This window comes from Peromyscus leucopus, chromosome 1 (genome assembly GCF_004664715.2).
Source record: "Peromyscus leucopus breed LL Stock chromosome 1, UCI_PerLeu_2.1, whole genome shotgun sequence".
Lineage (NCBI taxonomy): Eukaryota > Metazoa > Chordata > Mammalia > Rodentia > Cricetidae > Peromyscus > Peromyscus leucopus.
In genome coordinates, this window is record NC_051063.1 from 186,075,516 (window position 1) to 186,091,604 (window position 16,089).

Consider the following 16,089-nt stretch of genomic DNA (forward strand, 5'->3'; position numbering starts at 1 on the left):
CACGGCTGGGCCCCTGGTGGAGCACTGGGATTCTAATTAGTGCGAGAGAAGGGTTTATATGAGCGAGAATTGTTGAAGCCAAGGTTGGATAAAGCACAGGGACAAATAACCAAATGAATGGAAGCACAGGATCTATGAACCAAAGGCTGAGGGGCCCCCAACTGGATCAGGCCCCCTGAATGGGTGAGACAGTCATTTGGCTTGATCTGTTTGGGAGGCAGCTGTGTGTTGGTGCCGGGTCCTGGGCTAGTTGCATGAGTTGACTGTTTGAATCCTGGGACCTATGCAGGGACGCTTGGCTCGGTCTGGGAGGGGGGGACTGGACCTGGCTGGACTGAGTCTTACCAGGTCGATCCCGGTCCTCGGGGGAGACCTTGATCTGGAGGAGGTGGGAATGGGGGGGTGGGGTGGGGGGAGGGGGAGGGGCGAGAGTGGGAGAACAGGGGAATCTGTGGCTATTATGTTGAACTAAATGATGTTGTAAAATAAATTTACTTAATAAAAAAAAGAAATAGTAAACTAAACACTCAGACATAAACTTTTTCTGATATAAAATCTGTACCTTATGTCATGACTGCATTAGTCAATTTTTGATATAAATACCTTCAGAAACAAACAAAAAAAAACTACAGTGTATAATCAGAGCTACAGTGACTTCAACTGGCCAATGGTCATGTCATGCCTGGGAAGCAGTGACTCACAAGGGAAGATGCAGGTTGATGCTCCTGGGAGGATATAGCAGAAGCGCCACACAGAGCTCCGATTCTATCAGTTCTTCTAGATGAACACAGAGGAAACTATCAGGCTTTCTCTATTGTTTTGATGAAATACTATGACCAAAAGGCAAAATAGAGAGAAACATGTTTATTTGGCTTACACTTCAGTAACGCTGTTCATCACTAAGGAAGTCAGGACAGGCTCTAATAGGGCAGGAACTGATGCAGAAGCCATGAAGGGGAACTGTTTATTGGCTTGCTTTTTCTGGCATGCTCAGCCCAGCTTCTTATTGAACCCAGGACCAGTAGCCCAGGGATATCACCACCCACCATGATGTCCTTTCCCCATTGACACTAATTGAGAAAATGCCTTGGAGGTGAATCTCATTGATGTGTTTCCTCAGCTGGGTCTTGTTCATCTGATGACTCTAACTTGTGTCAAGTTGACACAAAAACCCAGCCAGTATAACTGACTGCTTGTGAAGTAGACATACAAATATGTCACCTTAAAGCCACATCCTTTCCTTCTTCTTCATCACCAACAACTTAAATAACTTTAAAAGTCTCACAGTCTTTACAGATTCAAAACATAAAATTCTAGTCCCTTTAAAAAAAGCAATCTCATAAAATCCAAAGTCTTTTAAAATGCAAAGTCTTTCAACCATGGGCTCCAATAAAATAACTTCAATAGGGAAGAGTCAGGGCACAGTCATGATCAAATCAAAGCAAAATGAAAATTGGAACCCTCCAATATCTGGGATCCATTCACATTGTTCTGTAATCCTCCAAAGGGCTGGGGTCACTTCTCTAGCTCTGACCTCTGTAGTACACATAGCTCATGTTCTAGGCTCTGACTCACTCCTCTCCACAGCTACTGTTGTTCATGGTGGTCATTCCATTGTACTGGCATCTCAAAGTCACAGGGGTCCTCTGCTGCAAATGGGCTTCACTTTCACCAATACCCTCTCATGGACTCTCCTCATCATGCCAAGCTTCAAATTCTTTGCAAGATCCCTTCAGTCCTGAGGCTTCAAATGCCAGTAAGGGTGCACCATAACCAAAGGCCTCTCCTTTCTCGTTATAATGTCAATCCTCAGCTAATCTTTATGACCCCTTCATGCCTTCAAAACCAGTACCAACTGAGAGACTTATACACATTACCAAGTCAGGCTTCCTCACCATGTCCAACCTTGGCTGCCTCTAGATTGCAGCTTCTCTGTGATCTCAGGAAATACTTCCAGGCAGATTTCACCTCAGTGATTCTGGTCTCTTCTTGTTCTCTGCTAGTATCTCAACTCCAGCTGACCAGCTTCTATTTTCCCAGTATCATAAAGGTTTTACTTCAGTAATTCTGGTATCTGGTTAATTACCACTGATTCTTCAGCTCTAGCTGACCCCAACCACAGGATTGCTTTAGTATTCCTGGTATCTTTTTGATCACAGTTGATTTTTCAGCCCCAGCTAACCAGAAACACATGTTCTTAATTCAAAAATAGAAAATGGCCCTCATATTATCTTTAAACTTCCCTCTGATATTTTACAAGCCAATCAGGCCTCCATTTTCTGCACTTCTCTCAATATTCTTATCTTCCAAGTTCCCAAAGAACATCCCACCATTGAGGTCTCTCAACACTCAATGGATCTTCTAGTCCAAAGTTCCAGTTTCCTCCCACAATCCTCCCCAAAACATGGTCAGGTCTGTCACAGCAATAACCCACTACACTGGTACTAATTGGTCTTAGTTAGGGTTTCTATTGCTGTGAAAAACATCATGACCAAAAGGTAAGTTGTGGAGGAAAGGGTTTATTTGATTTACTCTTCAGAATTGCTGTTCATTATTAAAGGAAGTTGGGACAGGTAATCAAACAGGACAGGTTACTGTAGGGAGGAGCTGATGCAGAGGTCATGGAGTGGTACTGCTTACTGGCTTGCTACCCATGGCTTGATCAGCCCACCTACTTATAGACACCAGGACAAGAAGCCCAGTGAAGGGTGAGAATTTGCCCATTGATAACTAATTGAGAAAATGACTTACAGTTGAATTTCATGGAGGCATTCCCTCAACTGAGTTTCCTTTCTCTGATGACTCTAACTCTGTCAAGTTGATATACAAAACCAGGTGGCACACAGGGAAATGGAGAAGGAAACATGGCATTCTCATGGTTCTGTATTTGATACTATTCTGCTAAAAAAATCTCCTATAGATTTAATGGACTTTTCTTACCGACATACATGAATTTTATAGGTACATCATCTCAGCATATTGCTCTGCCTGGGTGAAGGGAGGAGGGCACTGGACCTCCCTTGACTGAAACTACCAGGCTGAGCTGAATCCCCAGGGAAGTCCTTGCCCAGGAAGAAATGGGAATGGGGGGGTGGTTTTGGGGGAAGCCAAGGGGAGGGAGGATGAGGAAGGACAGAGGATATGTATGTACAATTAAATTCAATTATAAAATGATAACAAATGTAAAGGTCACCAAACTACACTCATGAGCATAAAAGCAGAACTCAAAACCAAGTTCCCAAAATGCAGAAGGTTCTGTGTTCAAGGAAGGAGATGAACATTATGCAATCCTTGGACCTACACTTGTAAAGGATCATTGCAGGGAGACTTCCTCTTCTTTGGTTGGGTGGGTAGGGTCAGGGCTCCAAAAGATTGTTAGTAGGTATGCTCTATCTGTAGATGGGTACTGGAATAGCTCATCTTGCTGTCAGTTGCCCACATTGACAGCAAAATAGACTTATCCAAGCTTATATCCACAGGCATGTTATCTCATATGTAGGTATCAGTTTCACTTTGAAAGTCAGACTAAACCCATCCCTCAGAGCAGAGTAGCCAGTAGCTCATGCAGATACTTCAAGGTATTATCTCCATCACTAATTCTACAGATTGACCATGAAAATACCAAACTCAGGCTTTGCTTTTCCCTTCAATATGTATCAGTTCATTTTCTGATTCTATACCTTAACAATTGACACTGTATCATTATAAAGAAATGTGGCTCGCTTTGCTGGTAATTTGGGGAGATGTAAATCCAGTACTAAGCAACCTGACCTGCTTATCCTCTGATGTAGATGCTGTATGCTGTGGCACAGAATGCTAGACGACCTAAAAGGAAATGCCCAGGAAAAGAAAGGAAAGGCTGCATTGTGGACATTGAATTGTGTACCCATATATTCCAGTAAGAATTCATCACGATCTAAGAGAGATAAAGTAGAAATGTAGGAGGGTGGTGGGCACATGTATATCATTTTTTTTTATTTGGTATGATATTAAAAATCTCTCGAGGACAGAGAGGCACATGATGCACAATGTGGTATGTGGTGACATATAGTAAAGGAAAATATCACCTGGGACTGAGGAAAAGCAGAAGATATACAGAGGTGAGCACCCAAATCTCACTGGTGGGACTAGATACTCCCCCATATCATGGCCTTAAAATAAATGAATGATAATTCTTCAAAAGTCCACAAAAATTAGAGGGTAAGAGTCTTAGTGTGGTTTTAGAAAAGCTCTGCAGCCCAACATTTGAGATTTTCCTCCACCTAAATCACATTAGCTTGCTGGATCTGTTATCATAAGTGATTTACAAAATTAAGCAATGAACTTTCTTGTAAAAAACACCTCAGATCCTCAAGTTTATTTCCAAGACTTAGTCACCAGACAAGGTATATTATAGTCTCTCCTCTTCACTTCTAGGATGAATTCAGGGTCCTTCTCTGGCTGTGACTAGCCTCAAGCAGTAAAATCCCAAGATTGTGGGGATTAAGCCAGACATGCTGATCCAGATGAGGTTCTCCATTGTGTGATCCTGGGGGGATGTGAGCCTGTAGATTGTTGACAAACAGGTCAGGACCAACCAAAGCCAGCATAAGACAACTTGATTTCCATTCTGAGCAGTGCCCTCCTATGTATAGAATTTGACCTTCTGTTTTGATGCCCTAAGCAGAACTTCCTCTTTTCTCAGGCATAACATTCCTAGGTCAATTATCATGGGTTACCTTCTGAGCTCACAAAGGTCTGGATCACCTCACGTGAACTGGATGGGGACACTGGAGTATGACAACAGGTAAGGAGATGAACTTTGAAAGGTAATGCATATGCAAGAATACCCAGGGTATGAGGTCACAGCAGTCATGGAGGATTCTGCCTCATGATATGGAACTTGAGACTTGATTTTGATGCATGTATGGAAGGGCTGTGCCTTCCTTGAACAGAAAGATAGTGTTCGCTGAGACTGATGATTGACACAGCAGGGTCACATTCTCTCTTAAGGACACAGTAGTCCCAGGATGCACTGGAAGATTAGGTGTGAGGGGGATGTCCTAAAGAGAAGACAAATGAGAGTGAAGGACTACAGTCCTGTTCTGAGGCCCTGTTTCAGAACCTAGTCTCTATATTTTAACGGACAGCCCCTTGTCCATTCTCTTGTGCCTAGACGTGTTATCCCTGAGAGGCTCATCATCATTTGGATGATGAATCCCTTGTCTCCCCCTAGCTGAACTTAGCCAGAATTGGTCCACACTAAGTGACTACATTCCTCACCTGTGATCAGGATGTCTAGAGTGTCACTAGGGGCTGATCACACACAGGATAAGGTGTGTGCACCAAGCCATCCATACTGACCATCAGTGGAGAAATTCACAGAGCCTAAGATGAAGTTGGCATGGAAATATTCAGCATGAGGCTGATGGAAAGAGACCTGGGGGACATCACTTTCGGCCTCCTTGGACAGAGCAAATTTGTTATAACTCTTCTCAGAGGAACACTGGTGAGTTAGGTATTCTTCACTGGCCAGGACAGATCCTTTGTAGGGTCATCAGGGAGGGCTTTCTTGAGATTCCTAGCAGGAGGAAAGACAGAAAGTCATCGAGCTGACCTTTGAAATTCATTCAATATCCCTTCCTGCTCTGACATTTCCATGTCTTTTTGTACCCTGGGCCTTAGCAGACAAGAGCTCGCTTCAGCTATCATGTCCACAAATGCTCCTTGGGGTTTCTACAGGGTATATGAGAAAGTGTTTCTGATGTCTAACAGTTGAATGAATGAACAGTATCACCCTAGACATGTATCTCAAAGGGTTACTGGACACTGACAACATATGTGGGGCATTACTACAGTATCCATAACATCTGAAGGGCCAACTCCTGCTGATGCCAAAAACATGTCAGGAAACAGAGCCTGGGACTGTTCACTGTGTATAGTCTGTGCCTTTTGGGACCTGGAGAACTTAGAATATGCACCAGTGAAAATGAAACCACTGTAGAATTTTGATGAGACACACTGGAGGGTCACATTACTACCTGATGTCACCACAGGGCTGTGATAGGCTGACAAAGTAGGTTTGCCATTGTAGACACCTGGGAGAGGAGCAGTCAGCCTGTTAAATAAAATACAGCCCAAACTGTATCCAGCAGATGGGCTCTGGAAGTATACTTATGGATGAATACTTCGTGAGGAATAAGGCAAAGGTTGTGACACTTAGTGTCCTCTCACCTGCCATCAGCAGCTCCAGTGTATCACTGGGCTCTGACCAACCAGCAGATTGGTAAGAGTAACAGTGATGTTTCCTTCATGATGTTTTCTATAGATCCTATGGAGAACATGGCCCTGTTAGGAATATCTTTTGGAGTTTGATGGTCCCCCGCTATGCCCAGGTTTAGTGAGGACACCCCCAAGAATATTGACAGCTGGTTCCCCAGAACTCCCCCTCAAACAGAAGCTGTCAGACCCAGGAAGTTTTAGGCATCCCCACTATCAGTTCACACCTGATGTTTTTATATGATCTGTTCAGGACAGGACTGTGGTCTCCACCATGGATGTCCAATCAGGGACAGCTGGGAAGAGCACTGGTTTTCTGAGACCCAGATTCAGTCCTGCAAGAGAGTTAACTTTGAATGTTTGCACTGAAACATGAGCAGGCTCTCTACTTCCAAATGTCTTCTAAGCTGCTGAGACTTCCTGAGGTCCCAAGGCATGGTTGTGAGGTGGATTCACTCTCAGACTAGAATTCTCCCTACCAGTCTTTACATCTCACCAAGTTACAGCACAGATACCAGAAAGGTTGTCATGGCATCTTCCAGTTACTACAAGTTTGCAGATAGTTGTTCTCCTTGCCAAATTGACAGACACAGTGTATGGAATATGTAGGGTGGCTTCTCCTTCATGTCATGAGTATGAATTATTAGCAGCCCCTGGGAAAGAGGAACTGTTCTTCCCAGGCACCTGACTCTTCTATTCCCAGTGCTGTGATGGGTTGGGCTACAGAATATGTGGCTTCTGTCTCTTGGTGGTTCCTTTGTTTCTATTTTTGTCTCTTACAACGAAACTCTTGAATCTCATGCAAATGTCAGACTCCTCCTGCTCCCTCAGCTTCCTGTGGCCTGAGATTACACATATAAATCTGAAGTGGTCTCTTCTTTCAGAACATCTCCATTGTAACCATCTACATATTCCTGGATGTTCCCAATCTCCTAGAAACAGGACTTAACAGGAAATAAACCTAATGATTTCCTGAGCCACCATTATCTCTAAGGGATTCAGGTCTGGTCTTTTTATCTCAAGATTTCTTCTTGGATCTCCTTCACTCCTTCAGCCAAACTAAACTCGTGGCCTGTTTCCTACCCTGCCCTGGACAAGCTTTAGTGACATGTGAACTTGTCCTGAGGATACAAGAACAATGTCTACTCACTCCAGTGCTGTGGGATGTTCTGTATGTCCTGTGGGAGCCCTTCTTGGGTACTTTGTGGCGTTACCCAGCAGGTTCACATAGAGGATGATTAGGACCATGGGCCTGAGTGCAGGTGTTTGAGATGGTCTGCACTTGGCTGTGCTGGGGGATGGTCTGTATGTCAAGTTGTTCTGATTGATCAATAAATAAAACCTGATCGGCTGTGGCTAGGCAGGAAGGATAGGCGGGACTAACAGAGAGGAGAAATAAAAGGACAGGAAGGCAGAAGGACTGACTGCCAGATGCCGCCAGGACAAGAAGCATGTTAAGACCCCGGTAAGCCACCAGCCACGTGGCAAGGTATAGATTTGTGGAAATGGTTAATTTAAGATAAAAGAACAGTTAGCAAGAAGCCTGCCACAGCCATACAGTTTGTAAGCAATATAAGTCTCTGTGTTTACTTGGTTGGGTCTGAGCGGCTGTGGGACTGGCGGGTGACAGGGATTTGTCCTGACTGTGGGCAAGGCAGGAAAACTGTAGCTACACCCCAGATGATACACAAGTGACAGAAACAAAGACAAGACTCCAAACAAATGTAGCTGTTGAACCAATGAGATATATTAGGGTTCCTACGAATCATATGTTCAATCTTTTTTGGTTTTGGTGTTTTGCTTTTCTTTGGGCTTTTTTGTTGGTTTCGTTTATGTCTGTTTCATACAGGGTCTCACTATATACCTCTGGGTGTCTTGGAACTCACTATGTACACCAGAAGAGATCAAGCAACCATTCCCACCTCCCAACAGATGAGAAGAGTGTGGTCCTCTATGACAAGCAATATTGGAAATGTATCAGTGGTTATATCCCTGGAAAAAAGTTTAGCACTGAAACTTTTAGCTGTCTATAGTTCTGAGGGGTCAGGAGTGGCAACCATAGGGCAACCTGGGTCCTCAAAGTCCAGCCTGCCTAAAGCATCCATGGAGATGCCATGCTGCTCAGGTGGGCTAATGACAACCACTTGGCAGTCTAGGTCCTCAGAGTCCAGCCTGCCTGAAGCATCCATAGGCTGTCTGATGTCAAGAGCTCAGGTAGGTGAAAGGCATGTATAGGGAAGCCTGGGACCTCATGGTCCAGCCTGCCTGAAGCAACTAATGTTCTCCCAGGACTGTGTGAGTCAGGAGGTCCAAGAACCCCACAGGGCACCCTGTGTTGTCATGGTGCCATTATGATGATGAGCAAGTGTATGGTGGTAAAATGTGAGAGGAAGAGAGGAGGAGAGGTTCATGTGCTGTGGTGAGAGGCAGTTCTGAAGAAGTGAGAGCTGGGAGGAATGGGCAGATGCTTCTACCAGGCTATGCTGATCTGGATACCCTGTCCCGCCACCCAGACCAGGAGGATATTCAAGCCTGGAACCACATCTGGGTCTGTGGTCCTATCACAGTTGGGGTCTGTGTTGTCCATGTCCCATAGCACCAGCAAAGACCACACAAATGCCCAGGGATTAGGCGACCTCTTGTGGCCATTTGGTGTTCAAGGCCATACTGCCATGGGGGCTATTATACCATCTGCCCAGGACTGCTGATGAGAACCATGTCTGGGTGTGTAGCCTTACCACAGCCAGGGTCTGTGTTGATGTTCATGGCTCCTGATAACATTCAAGGCAATGCCGATATTAGGGGTCTGGGCTGCCACATGGTGCCATGTTGGTGTTGGAGGGGCACACTTCCACAGGGGTCATGTTGATCTAAGTAACCTGTGCTACCACCTAGGGCCATGGTGATATCCGAGCCTGGGCTGCTGCTAAGGATCATGTCTTTGTCTGTGGACCTATCACAGTTGAGGTCTGTGTTATCCATGGCCCGTGGTGCCACCAAAGGCCAAAAGGATGCCCAGGGTCTAGACCACATCCTATGACCATGTTGGTGTCAAAGGGACTTGCTTCTGTTGGGGCCAATGCACCTGGGCCAGGGCTCTTGCTGAGGACCATGTCTGGGTCTGTGGTCCTACTGCAGCCAAAGTCCGTGTTGATATCTGTGGCTCCTGACACCATCAAAAGCAGTGCTGATGCCAGGGGTCAGGGTCACCAGCAGTGGCCATGATTGATTCCTAGGGCCTTGCTGCCATTGGGACCATGTCAGTGCAAGTGGAGTGCACAGCCACATGGGAGCAGAGGTTGGTTGCTGCTGTGGATCAGGTCTGGGTCTGGGGCCCAACAGCATCTAGGATCTGTGGAGTTGCTCACAGGTTGTGTTGGCACAGTGGATCATAGGAACCAAGCATTTTGAAATCCAATGCTATGCTGATCCAACTCTGTCCCTCCCTGACCCTGCCATAGTTGGCCCTCCCTCTTGATGGACTGAGGAGATTTGGCACTGTCTTCCCATGGGAGAGCAGACTCTAGCATTTAGGAGAAATTACCCCAACACTCACCACAGGCCTGGCAGACCTGGCCCTAGTGGTATTGGCCAAGGAGTGCTGCTCTGCCACTTGCCTGCGTGTGTAGTCTTAATGTCCCAAACGAACTAGCTCATCTACCACTCAGACCCACATTCTGGGCCCACCCTAACAGCTGTCCCATCCATGACTTTCTGAAGTGCATGAAGCGCTGGACCTGCCGAATGATCACCACAGGAACTGTAAAACACAGGCCACAAACAGGCTGTCCAAGAGATGTTTCTATGGTGGCCCAGTGATGAAGGTGGACCAGGAACCAGAGGTTGAAACCAGACTCATTGCAATGAACATATTGTGGGTGGGCTGATTGGACAAAAGGGGTGTACTGCATGACACACCACATCTCCTGATGCCACTAGGATAAATGAAGAGGTGTTGGAAAGATGGAGGAGTGAGCTGTCTGTTATGTTTGTTTTTAATTTATTTGGAAGACCCTACTGAAGGAGTCGAGGGTAGATATTGAGGGACTGGGAGATGAGCAGAATTGGGGTGCATGATGAGAATCTTCCAATGAATTGAAAAATAATTATGTTTTAAAATAAATAAGTAAATTAGCAGAAACCTCACAAAGTGTGTGTGATGTATACTGACTGGACTGAGAGTGCAATGTTTTGGGGGCATCATTGTATTTTGTCATTCTTTTAATTCTGTAATTGGAAATGAACTCACTATTTTCTGTTGTTGTTGTTATTGTGTTGAGACAAATTCCTTCTTCATAATAACAACAACCTCCAACAAAAAATGTGCACATAAAGCACAATGAAGATTATAGTGGTTTATAATAAAGGAAAATATCACATGGGACTGAGGAAAATTAGAACATATAAAGAGATGAGGACCCAAAACACACTGGTGGGACGTTATGTTCCCCACATTATAGAATGAAAAGAAAGGAAGGAAAAATCTTCAAATCCACAACAAGGTAGAATATAAGACCTCTAATGTGGTAGTAGAGGAGCCAGCTGCCACAGTATTCATGTCTTTTTCTGCACCCAAAATAAATTTATTTCCTGAATCCTTTCTCACAACTGATGCCCAATATTAAACATGGAATCTTCTGGTAAATAACACCTGAGATCCTCAAATTTATTTCCCAGATTTGGTCACCAGGCAAGGACTATGGCTGTCTCTCTTCTTCACTTCTAGGATGCATTCATGGACCTTCTGTGGCTGTGGCAAGCCTCAAACAGCACAATTCCAAGAACTATGAGGATCAAGCCAGCTATGACCATCCGGATGAGGTTCACCACTGTGTGACCCTGGGACTGCGAGGCTGGAGATTGTGAACAGAGAGGTCATAACCAAACAAAGCCACCACAAGATGATTGAATTTTCACTCTGACAGATCCCTCCCCTGTAGAGTTCTATGCCCTAAGCAGAATTCTGGTTTCATGCCATAAGCAGAATTTTCCTTCCTCATCTGTTATGGCTTCTGACATATTTTGTGGTTGGCTTATGGTCTCAGGCATCCCTAAGGAAAAAAAGATTTGCTGGGTGTGTGCAGTGCTCAAGAGAAGTGATGCTTTTTGTCAAGTTTCATCTTTTATTTTCTACAAATTCACATTATTCTCATCACATAACATCATGAAAATGTGGGAAGAACTCTTTCTCTGCAGTAGCAGCTTCTTCCTGTTCTTTGACTTGATTTCTTCAGCCTGACTATGCTCTGAGTTCAGATCAGCTGGACAAGGCTCTTCTTTGAAACAGAGTGTATCTGATTACAGAGAGCTCAGATGGAAAAATGTCATTTCTGCCTTCACAGTAGAGAAGCCTTCCTGTGCTCCTAGATCAGTCTGCAGTATAGAAGCCAGGAAGATAATACCCCCTGGAAAATAACCTGCACTGACTCAACAGCTGAGATCCCAAGATCTAGCCACATAGTCTTATTCTCAGGGTCCCCTGAATATCAGGTGGTCAAAATAGTGACAGTCTGAGCTTATCTTCCTGCCCCACCCCACAGGGATGCTATGATACTTCTGTCCTAAAACATTAAACAATAGGTCAGTATTAAGCAAGTAAATATTTATTTTTTAATTAAATAATACTTGTATCCATATTTGAGAGGCTATATGGTCTCTAGAAGAGAAACCATCACTGCAGTGTTCCTAAACAAATATAATTTCTAACTTTATTCTAAATGCTTAACCTTATACCCACAGGCAAGTGTTGCTCTCAACCATCATCTAAAAAGCTTATTTCACAAAAGATGTGGGAAATCATAGAGATCCACAAGTATCCAGAGAGTTACAGGCCTCTGACACACATGAGGGTTATTTATATATTATCTTTAATAACTGAAGGGCTCATTTTTGCTGGATGTCACAAAGGTCTCCAAAACTGGTCAAAATGGGAATAAGTGCAGTAGGTATTCCCAGTCCAAACACACACTTTTTTTTGTTTTTCAATACAGGGTTTCTCTGGGCAGCTCTAGTTGTCCTGGAAATCACTTTGTAAACCAGGCTGGCCTTGAACTCACAGATCCATCTGACTCTGCCTCCCAAAGCCTGGGATTAAAGGCATGTGCCACCTCTGCCTGTCCAAAATGGATAATTTTAAAACATGAATATTATACCTAAGATTAAGAAACATTAAGGAACTCATCCATCTGGCTCTTGAAATACATTCCATATCCCCTCCTGCTCTGAAAGTCCCAAAGCTTCTAGTACTCTGGGCCTTAGTAGTCAAGAGGTCCCTTCAGCAATTATACTTTTGAACCCTCCTTGAGGAAAAATGGCTTATTACAAAGGATTTCTGGTGTCATATGAGTGAATGCGGAGACTTCCTCACCTGAGAAATGTAGCTCCAAAGGGTCACTGGCCTCTGACCACACATGTGAGGCATTGGTATAGTATCCATAACATCTGAAGGGACCACTCTTGCTGGATGTCATGGAGATCTCAGGAAACAGAGCTAAAGACTGTCCAGTGTATATGAGCTGTGACTTTTGGGACCTGGAGAGCTTCAGATCTTCCCCAGTCAAAATGAATCTATCATATCCTTTGGAAGAGACACACTGAAGGGTTACATTCCCAACTGAGGTCAACACAGGGCAGGGAAAAGCTGACAGAGTAGGTTTGCCATGGTGGACACCTAGAAAAAGAAGACAGAACCTGTTAAATGATACATTGTCTGCAGCAGCTGGGCTATGGCTGAAAATGTTTAGAGATGTATTTCCTGAGGGAAAATGTAGAGGGCAAAATGTACTCATGCTCACAAATAATATGGGAGAAATCAGAAATGTTACTCATGTAGTGTATCTGCTCCATGGAGGAGACAAATACCTGTTTTCTATTAAGAAAGCTAGGAATGGATGTTGTTAATACCCAGGTGACCTTTCCATTTGTAGATCCAAACCTCACCTGAATCCCTGAGGATGTTTAGTACAGACTCTCCCTCCCTAGACCTTTAACATTGGCATTCAGTTAATGAAGCTCATCCTTTGGGGAGATGTCACATATACTTTTTAGCCTGCTGACATTGGCATCACCTCAGTCAGAGACAATACCAGAACAAAGGCCCTTAAGATATAAAATCAATCTTCATGTTCAAATGTACTTTGTGTTTAGTTTTGATACAATCATGCCTAGTTGTTCAAAGGATTTCAATTACACCAGTAATCTATTTTGCTGAATTGTTCTGTGTTTAAATTTGTTTGCAATAAGTGACCTGGTTTCAGACATTTATGAGCACATGAACTGGCAAATTCTATGTCAGCCTGAACTGAATTTTTCGTATTACTGCATGTGGGTCATTTCTCTGCAAACAGCAGAGCTTTCAGGGTACCATACAGGAAAAAGTGAATACTGTGACCCTTTGTGTCCACTCACCTGTCACCACCAGCTCCAGGGCGTCACTGCGCTGTGTCCACCCAGCAGAGGTATAACAGTAACAGTAATATCGTCCTGCATTGTGTTCTCTCATGGATGGGATGAAAAACTTGGCACTGTGATCAGGCACTGGTGCAGTTATTCTGTTCCAGGGTGGTGGGCTTCCTTCTTTATACAGGATATACATTTGAGTTTCCTTAATTCCCTCACACCAGATAGTCACAGGATTCCCTGAGGTGATCACAGAGTCCGGCTCAGCCCAAATGGTGGGTTTCTGGAGGGTCCCTGAAAAGAGTTAAGTGAGAGTGTTGTGGGACTTTAAACAGTTGTACAGTGAATGTGAAACTCAGACTTGACCCTTGAATAACAGAACGACACATGGAACCATCTGAAGATCCACATTGTTGCTGACCCCGCCTCCCATTCTATTATCACAACACCTCTCATTGGTTTCTGTATCTTGACTCCCACAGTCTGCATCTGTATCTGTGGGCGAATCCACCTGTCCTTCCCTGTACTCACCTTACATTCGGGTGTCCTGGGGAAACCTGTTTCAGGTTCAGTGTCATTCAACAGAGAGGCTGGGGCTTCCCCTGAGACTAGATGCTACAGTATGTCATTACCTTCTGACAACACTTGAAGATAGCGATCCTCCATCTTTTACTGAGTATGATGGGACCCACCTGGATCCTGGCTAGAGACAGCCTGGTATATGCATATTGTAAGTACATGGACCTGGAAAAAGGCTCATCCTTAATTAAAATGAACCAGTTGTATCTCTGATTTGAGATAAATGAGAGGATCACAGAGCCTTCTAAGATTACAACAGTGTTTGGCAGTGTAAACAGGGTGGCTTATTTTAGACACCTAGGAGAGATACATATGGAATATTTAATGGGTTCACACAGTCTGGATTGTCCCCCAGACCTGACTAACACATGGGGATATATTCAGAGCACACTTTTATCTTAACAGTCACATCTGGGGATCCACATGACTCCAGAGTATTCAACCACTATTATCCACCACTCCATGGTGTCCTGCATTCTGACAAGTGAGCAAAGTTGTGAGAGTAACAGTGATATCAGCCTGCAGTGTTATCACAGAAGGGATGGTGAATTTTGTCTAATTGTTGTGATTCTTTTGGGTCGGTCTGCCCCGGGATGCTAGTCTTCTCTGTTTGTGTAGCAAATATGTTTGGGTTCTTCAGGTCCCTTCACAACAAATGGTTATAGGACTCTCTGGTGTGATCACAGATCCAGGCTCAGCTGGGAATATGAAGGATCCCAGAAAAGAAGTAGAAAGAAAGGAGGTGCATCTGTTAGCAGAATTGCACAGAGAAGGTCGCCATTGCAGGGACACATAGGCTGATCTGCAAAACTAGAAGGACACATAAAGACCACTGTAGCCAAAGTTTTCCTGTGTCCTGTCCAGCTGGTAGTCAGGTTAAATCTCTCTTTCCATAGCCTGGCCTCTCAATCAATCAATTCGCATCAGGTCCTTTCCTGGGATCGTGGGTCACTTGTAATTACAATCAAAGGAAAGTTCTGTACTTCCTTACCTGAGACCAGAAGCTCTAATTCGGGACTGGGAACCGACCACAGCTGGGAGTTGCTGGAGTAATACCCATAGCATGTGAACCTCCACCTCTGGTTGGGGGTCACAGGACCCACTGTGAACATGGCTCCAAATAGGTCAGGGTGTGTATTCTGTGAGGACAAAGCCAGGGAGAACTTCTCATCCTCCTTCATCAGAATTAACCTGTCATATGGATGTTGTGACACACATTGAAGGGTCACATTTTCTCCTACAGTCACCACTGGGCTGGGAAGGGCTGACAGGGTGACACTGCTCTGGTAAACTCCTAAGAGAGAAGAGTACAAGAAACATATATGAATTTGTAGTGTGTATAAACAGACCTTCAGATCAACTCAACATAATGACAGTTCCCAAATCCACTTCCTGACAACTATCTGACCACAGACAAAGGCCTCTATTTATTAATTTCAATAATGTTTGCCGTATCCTCATGTGCCCATATGACCCATATAAGAAGGATTTTCCCTCTTCATATATTTAAAAAGGGGACCCTGTTGTGAACATACTCCTTTCTCAAGGAAAATGCTTTGGTTGTAGAGGGGTCCTCTCACCTGTCACCACAAGCTCCAAGTAGTCACTGTGTTCTAATGCACCATTGGGGCTCTTATATTCACACCTATATTGGCCTCCATTGTTCCATTCAATTGATGAGATAGAGAATTTGGCCAAGTTCTCAGTTTCTATAAGGGTTGTTGGTACAAGCAATCCGACTTCCTTCTTTGCAGAGACGGTATTCCTTGGCCTCTAAGGGCCCTTGACAGAAGAATGTCACTTGGTTTCCAGTGGTTATCACGTTTCTTGGAACTACTCTGAGTATAGGTTTAG

General features: G+C 44.3%; 2 protein-coding genes and 1 long non-coding RNA gene across 3 annotated transcripts in view; all 3 read right to left on the reverse strand.

The window, feature by feature from the left end:
• Positions 1 to 16,089, reverse strand: part of LOC114686725 (leukocyte immunoglobulin-like receptor subfamily A member 5) — a 305,493-nt gene that overhangs the window by 65,881 nt on the left and 223,523 nt on the right. The window lies entirely within an intron of this gene.
• On the reverse strand, positions 10,619 to 13,840 carry LOC114688824 (leukocyte immunoglobulin-like receptor subfamily A member 5). Its single transcript, XM_028863329.2, has 3 exons — positions 13,666 to 13,840; positions 12,626 to 12,928; positions 10,619 to 11,111 (listed from the first exon to the last, which is right to left on the reverse strand). Exons 1-3 carry the CDS (start codon positions 13,757 to 13,759, stop codon positions 10,981 to 10,983), a joined length of 528 nt encoding a protein of 175 aa, XP_028719162.2. The 5' UTR covers positions 13,760 to 13,840; the 3' UTR covers positions 10,619 to 10,980.
• Positions 13,848 to 16,083, reverse strand: LOC119087308. The gene is made up of 3 exons (XR_005090730.1): positions 15,816 to 16,083; positions 15,227 to 15,529; positions 13,848 to 13,950 (listed from the first exon to the last, which is right to left on the reverse strand). It is a non-coding gene; the product is annotated as an uncharacterized LOC119087308 (long non-coding RNA).

Bases quoted from the DNA above. Each gene is read 5' to 3' on its own strand.
- LOC114688824 (XM_028863329.2), bottom strand. From the start codon at position 13,759: ATGAGAGAACACAATGCAGGACGATATTACTGTTACTGTTATACCTCT. The intron at 12,929-13,665 runs GTGAGTGGACAC...TTCTTTTTCTAG, and splicing joins CCTGGAGCTGGTGGTGACAG to GTGTCCACCATGGCAAACCT. The intron at 11,112-12,625 runs GTGAGGAAGTCT...CACAATCTCCAG, and splicing joins TTTGGAGCTACATTTCTCAG to CCTCGCAGTCCCAGGGTCAC.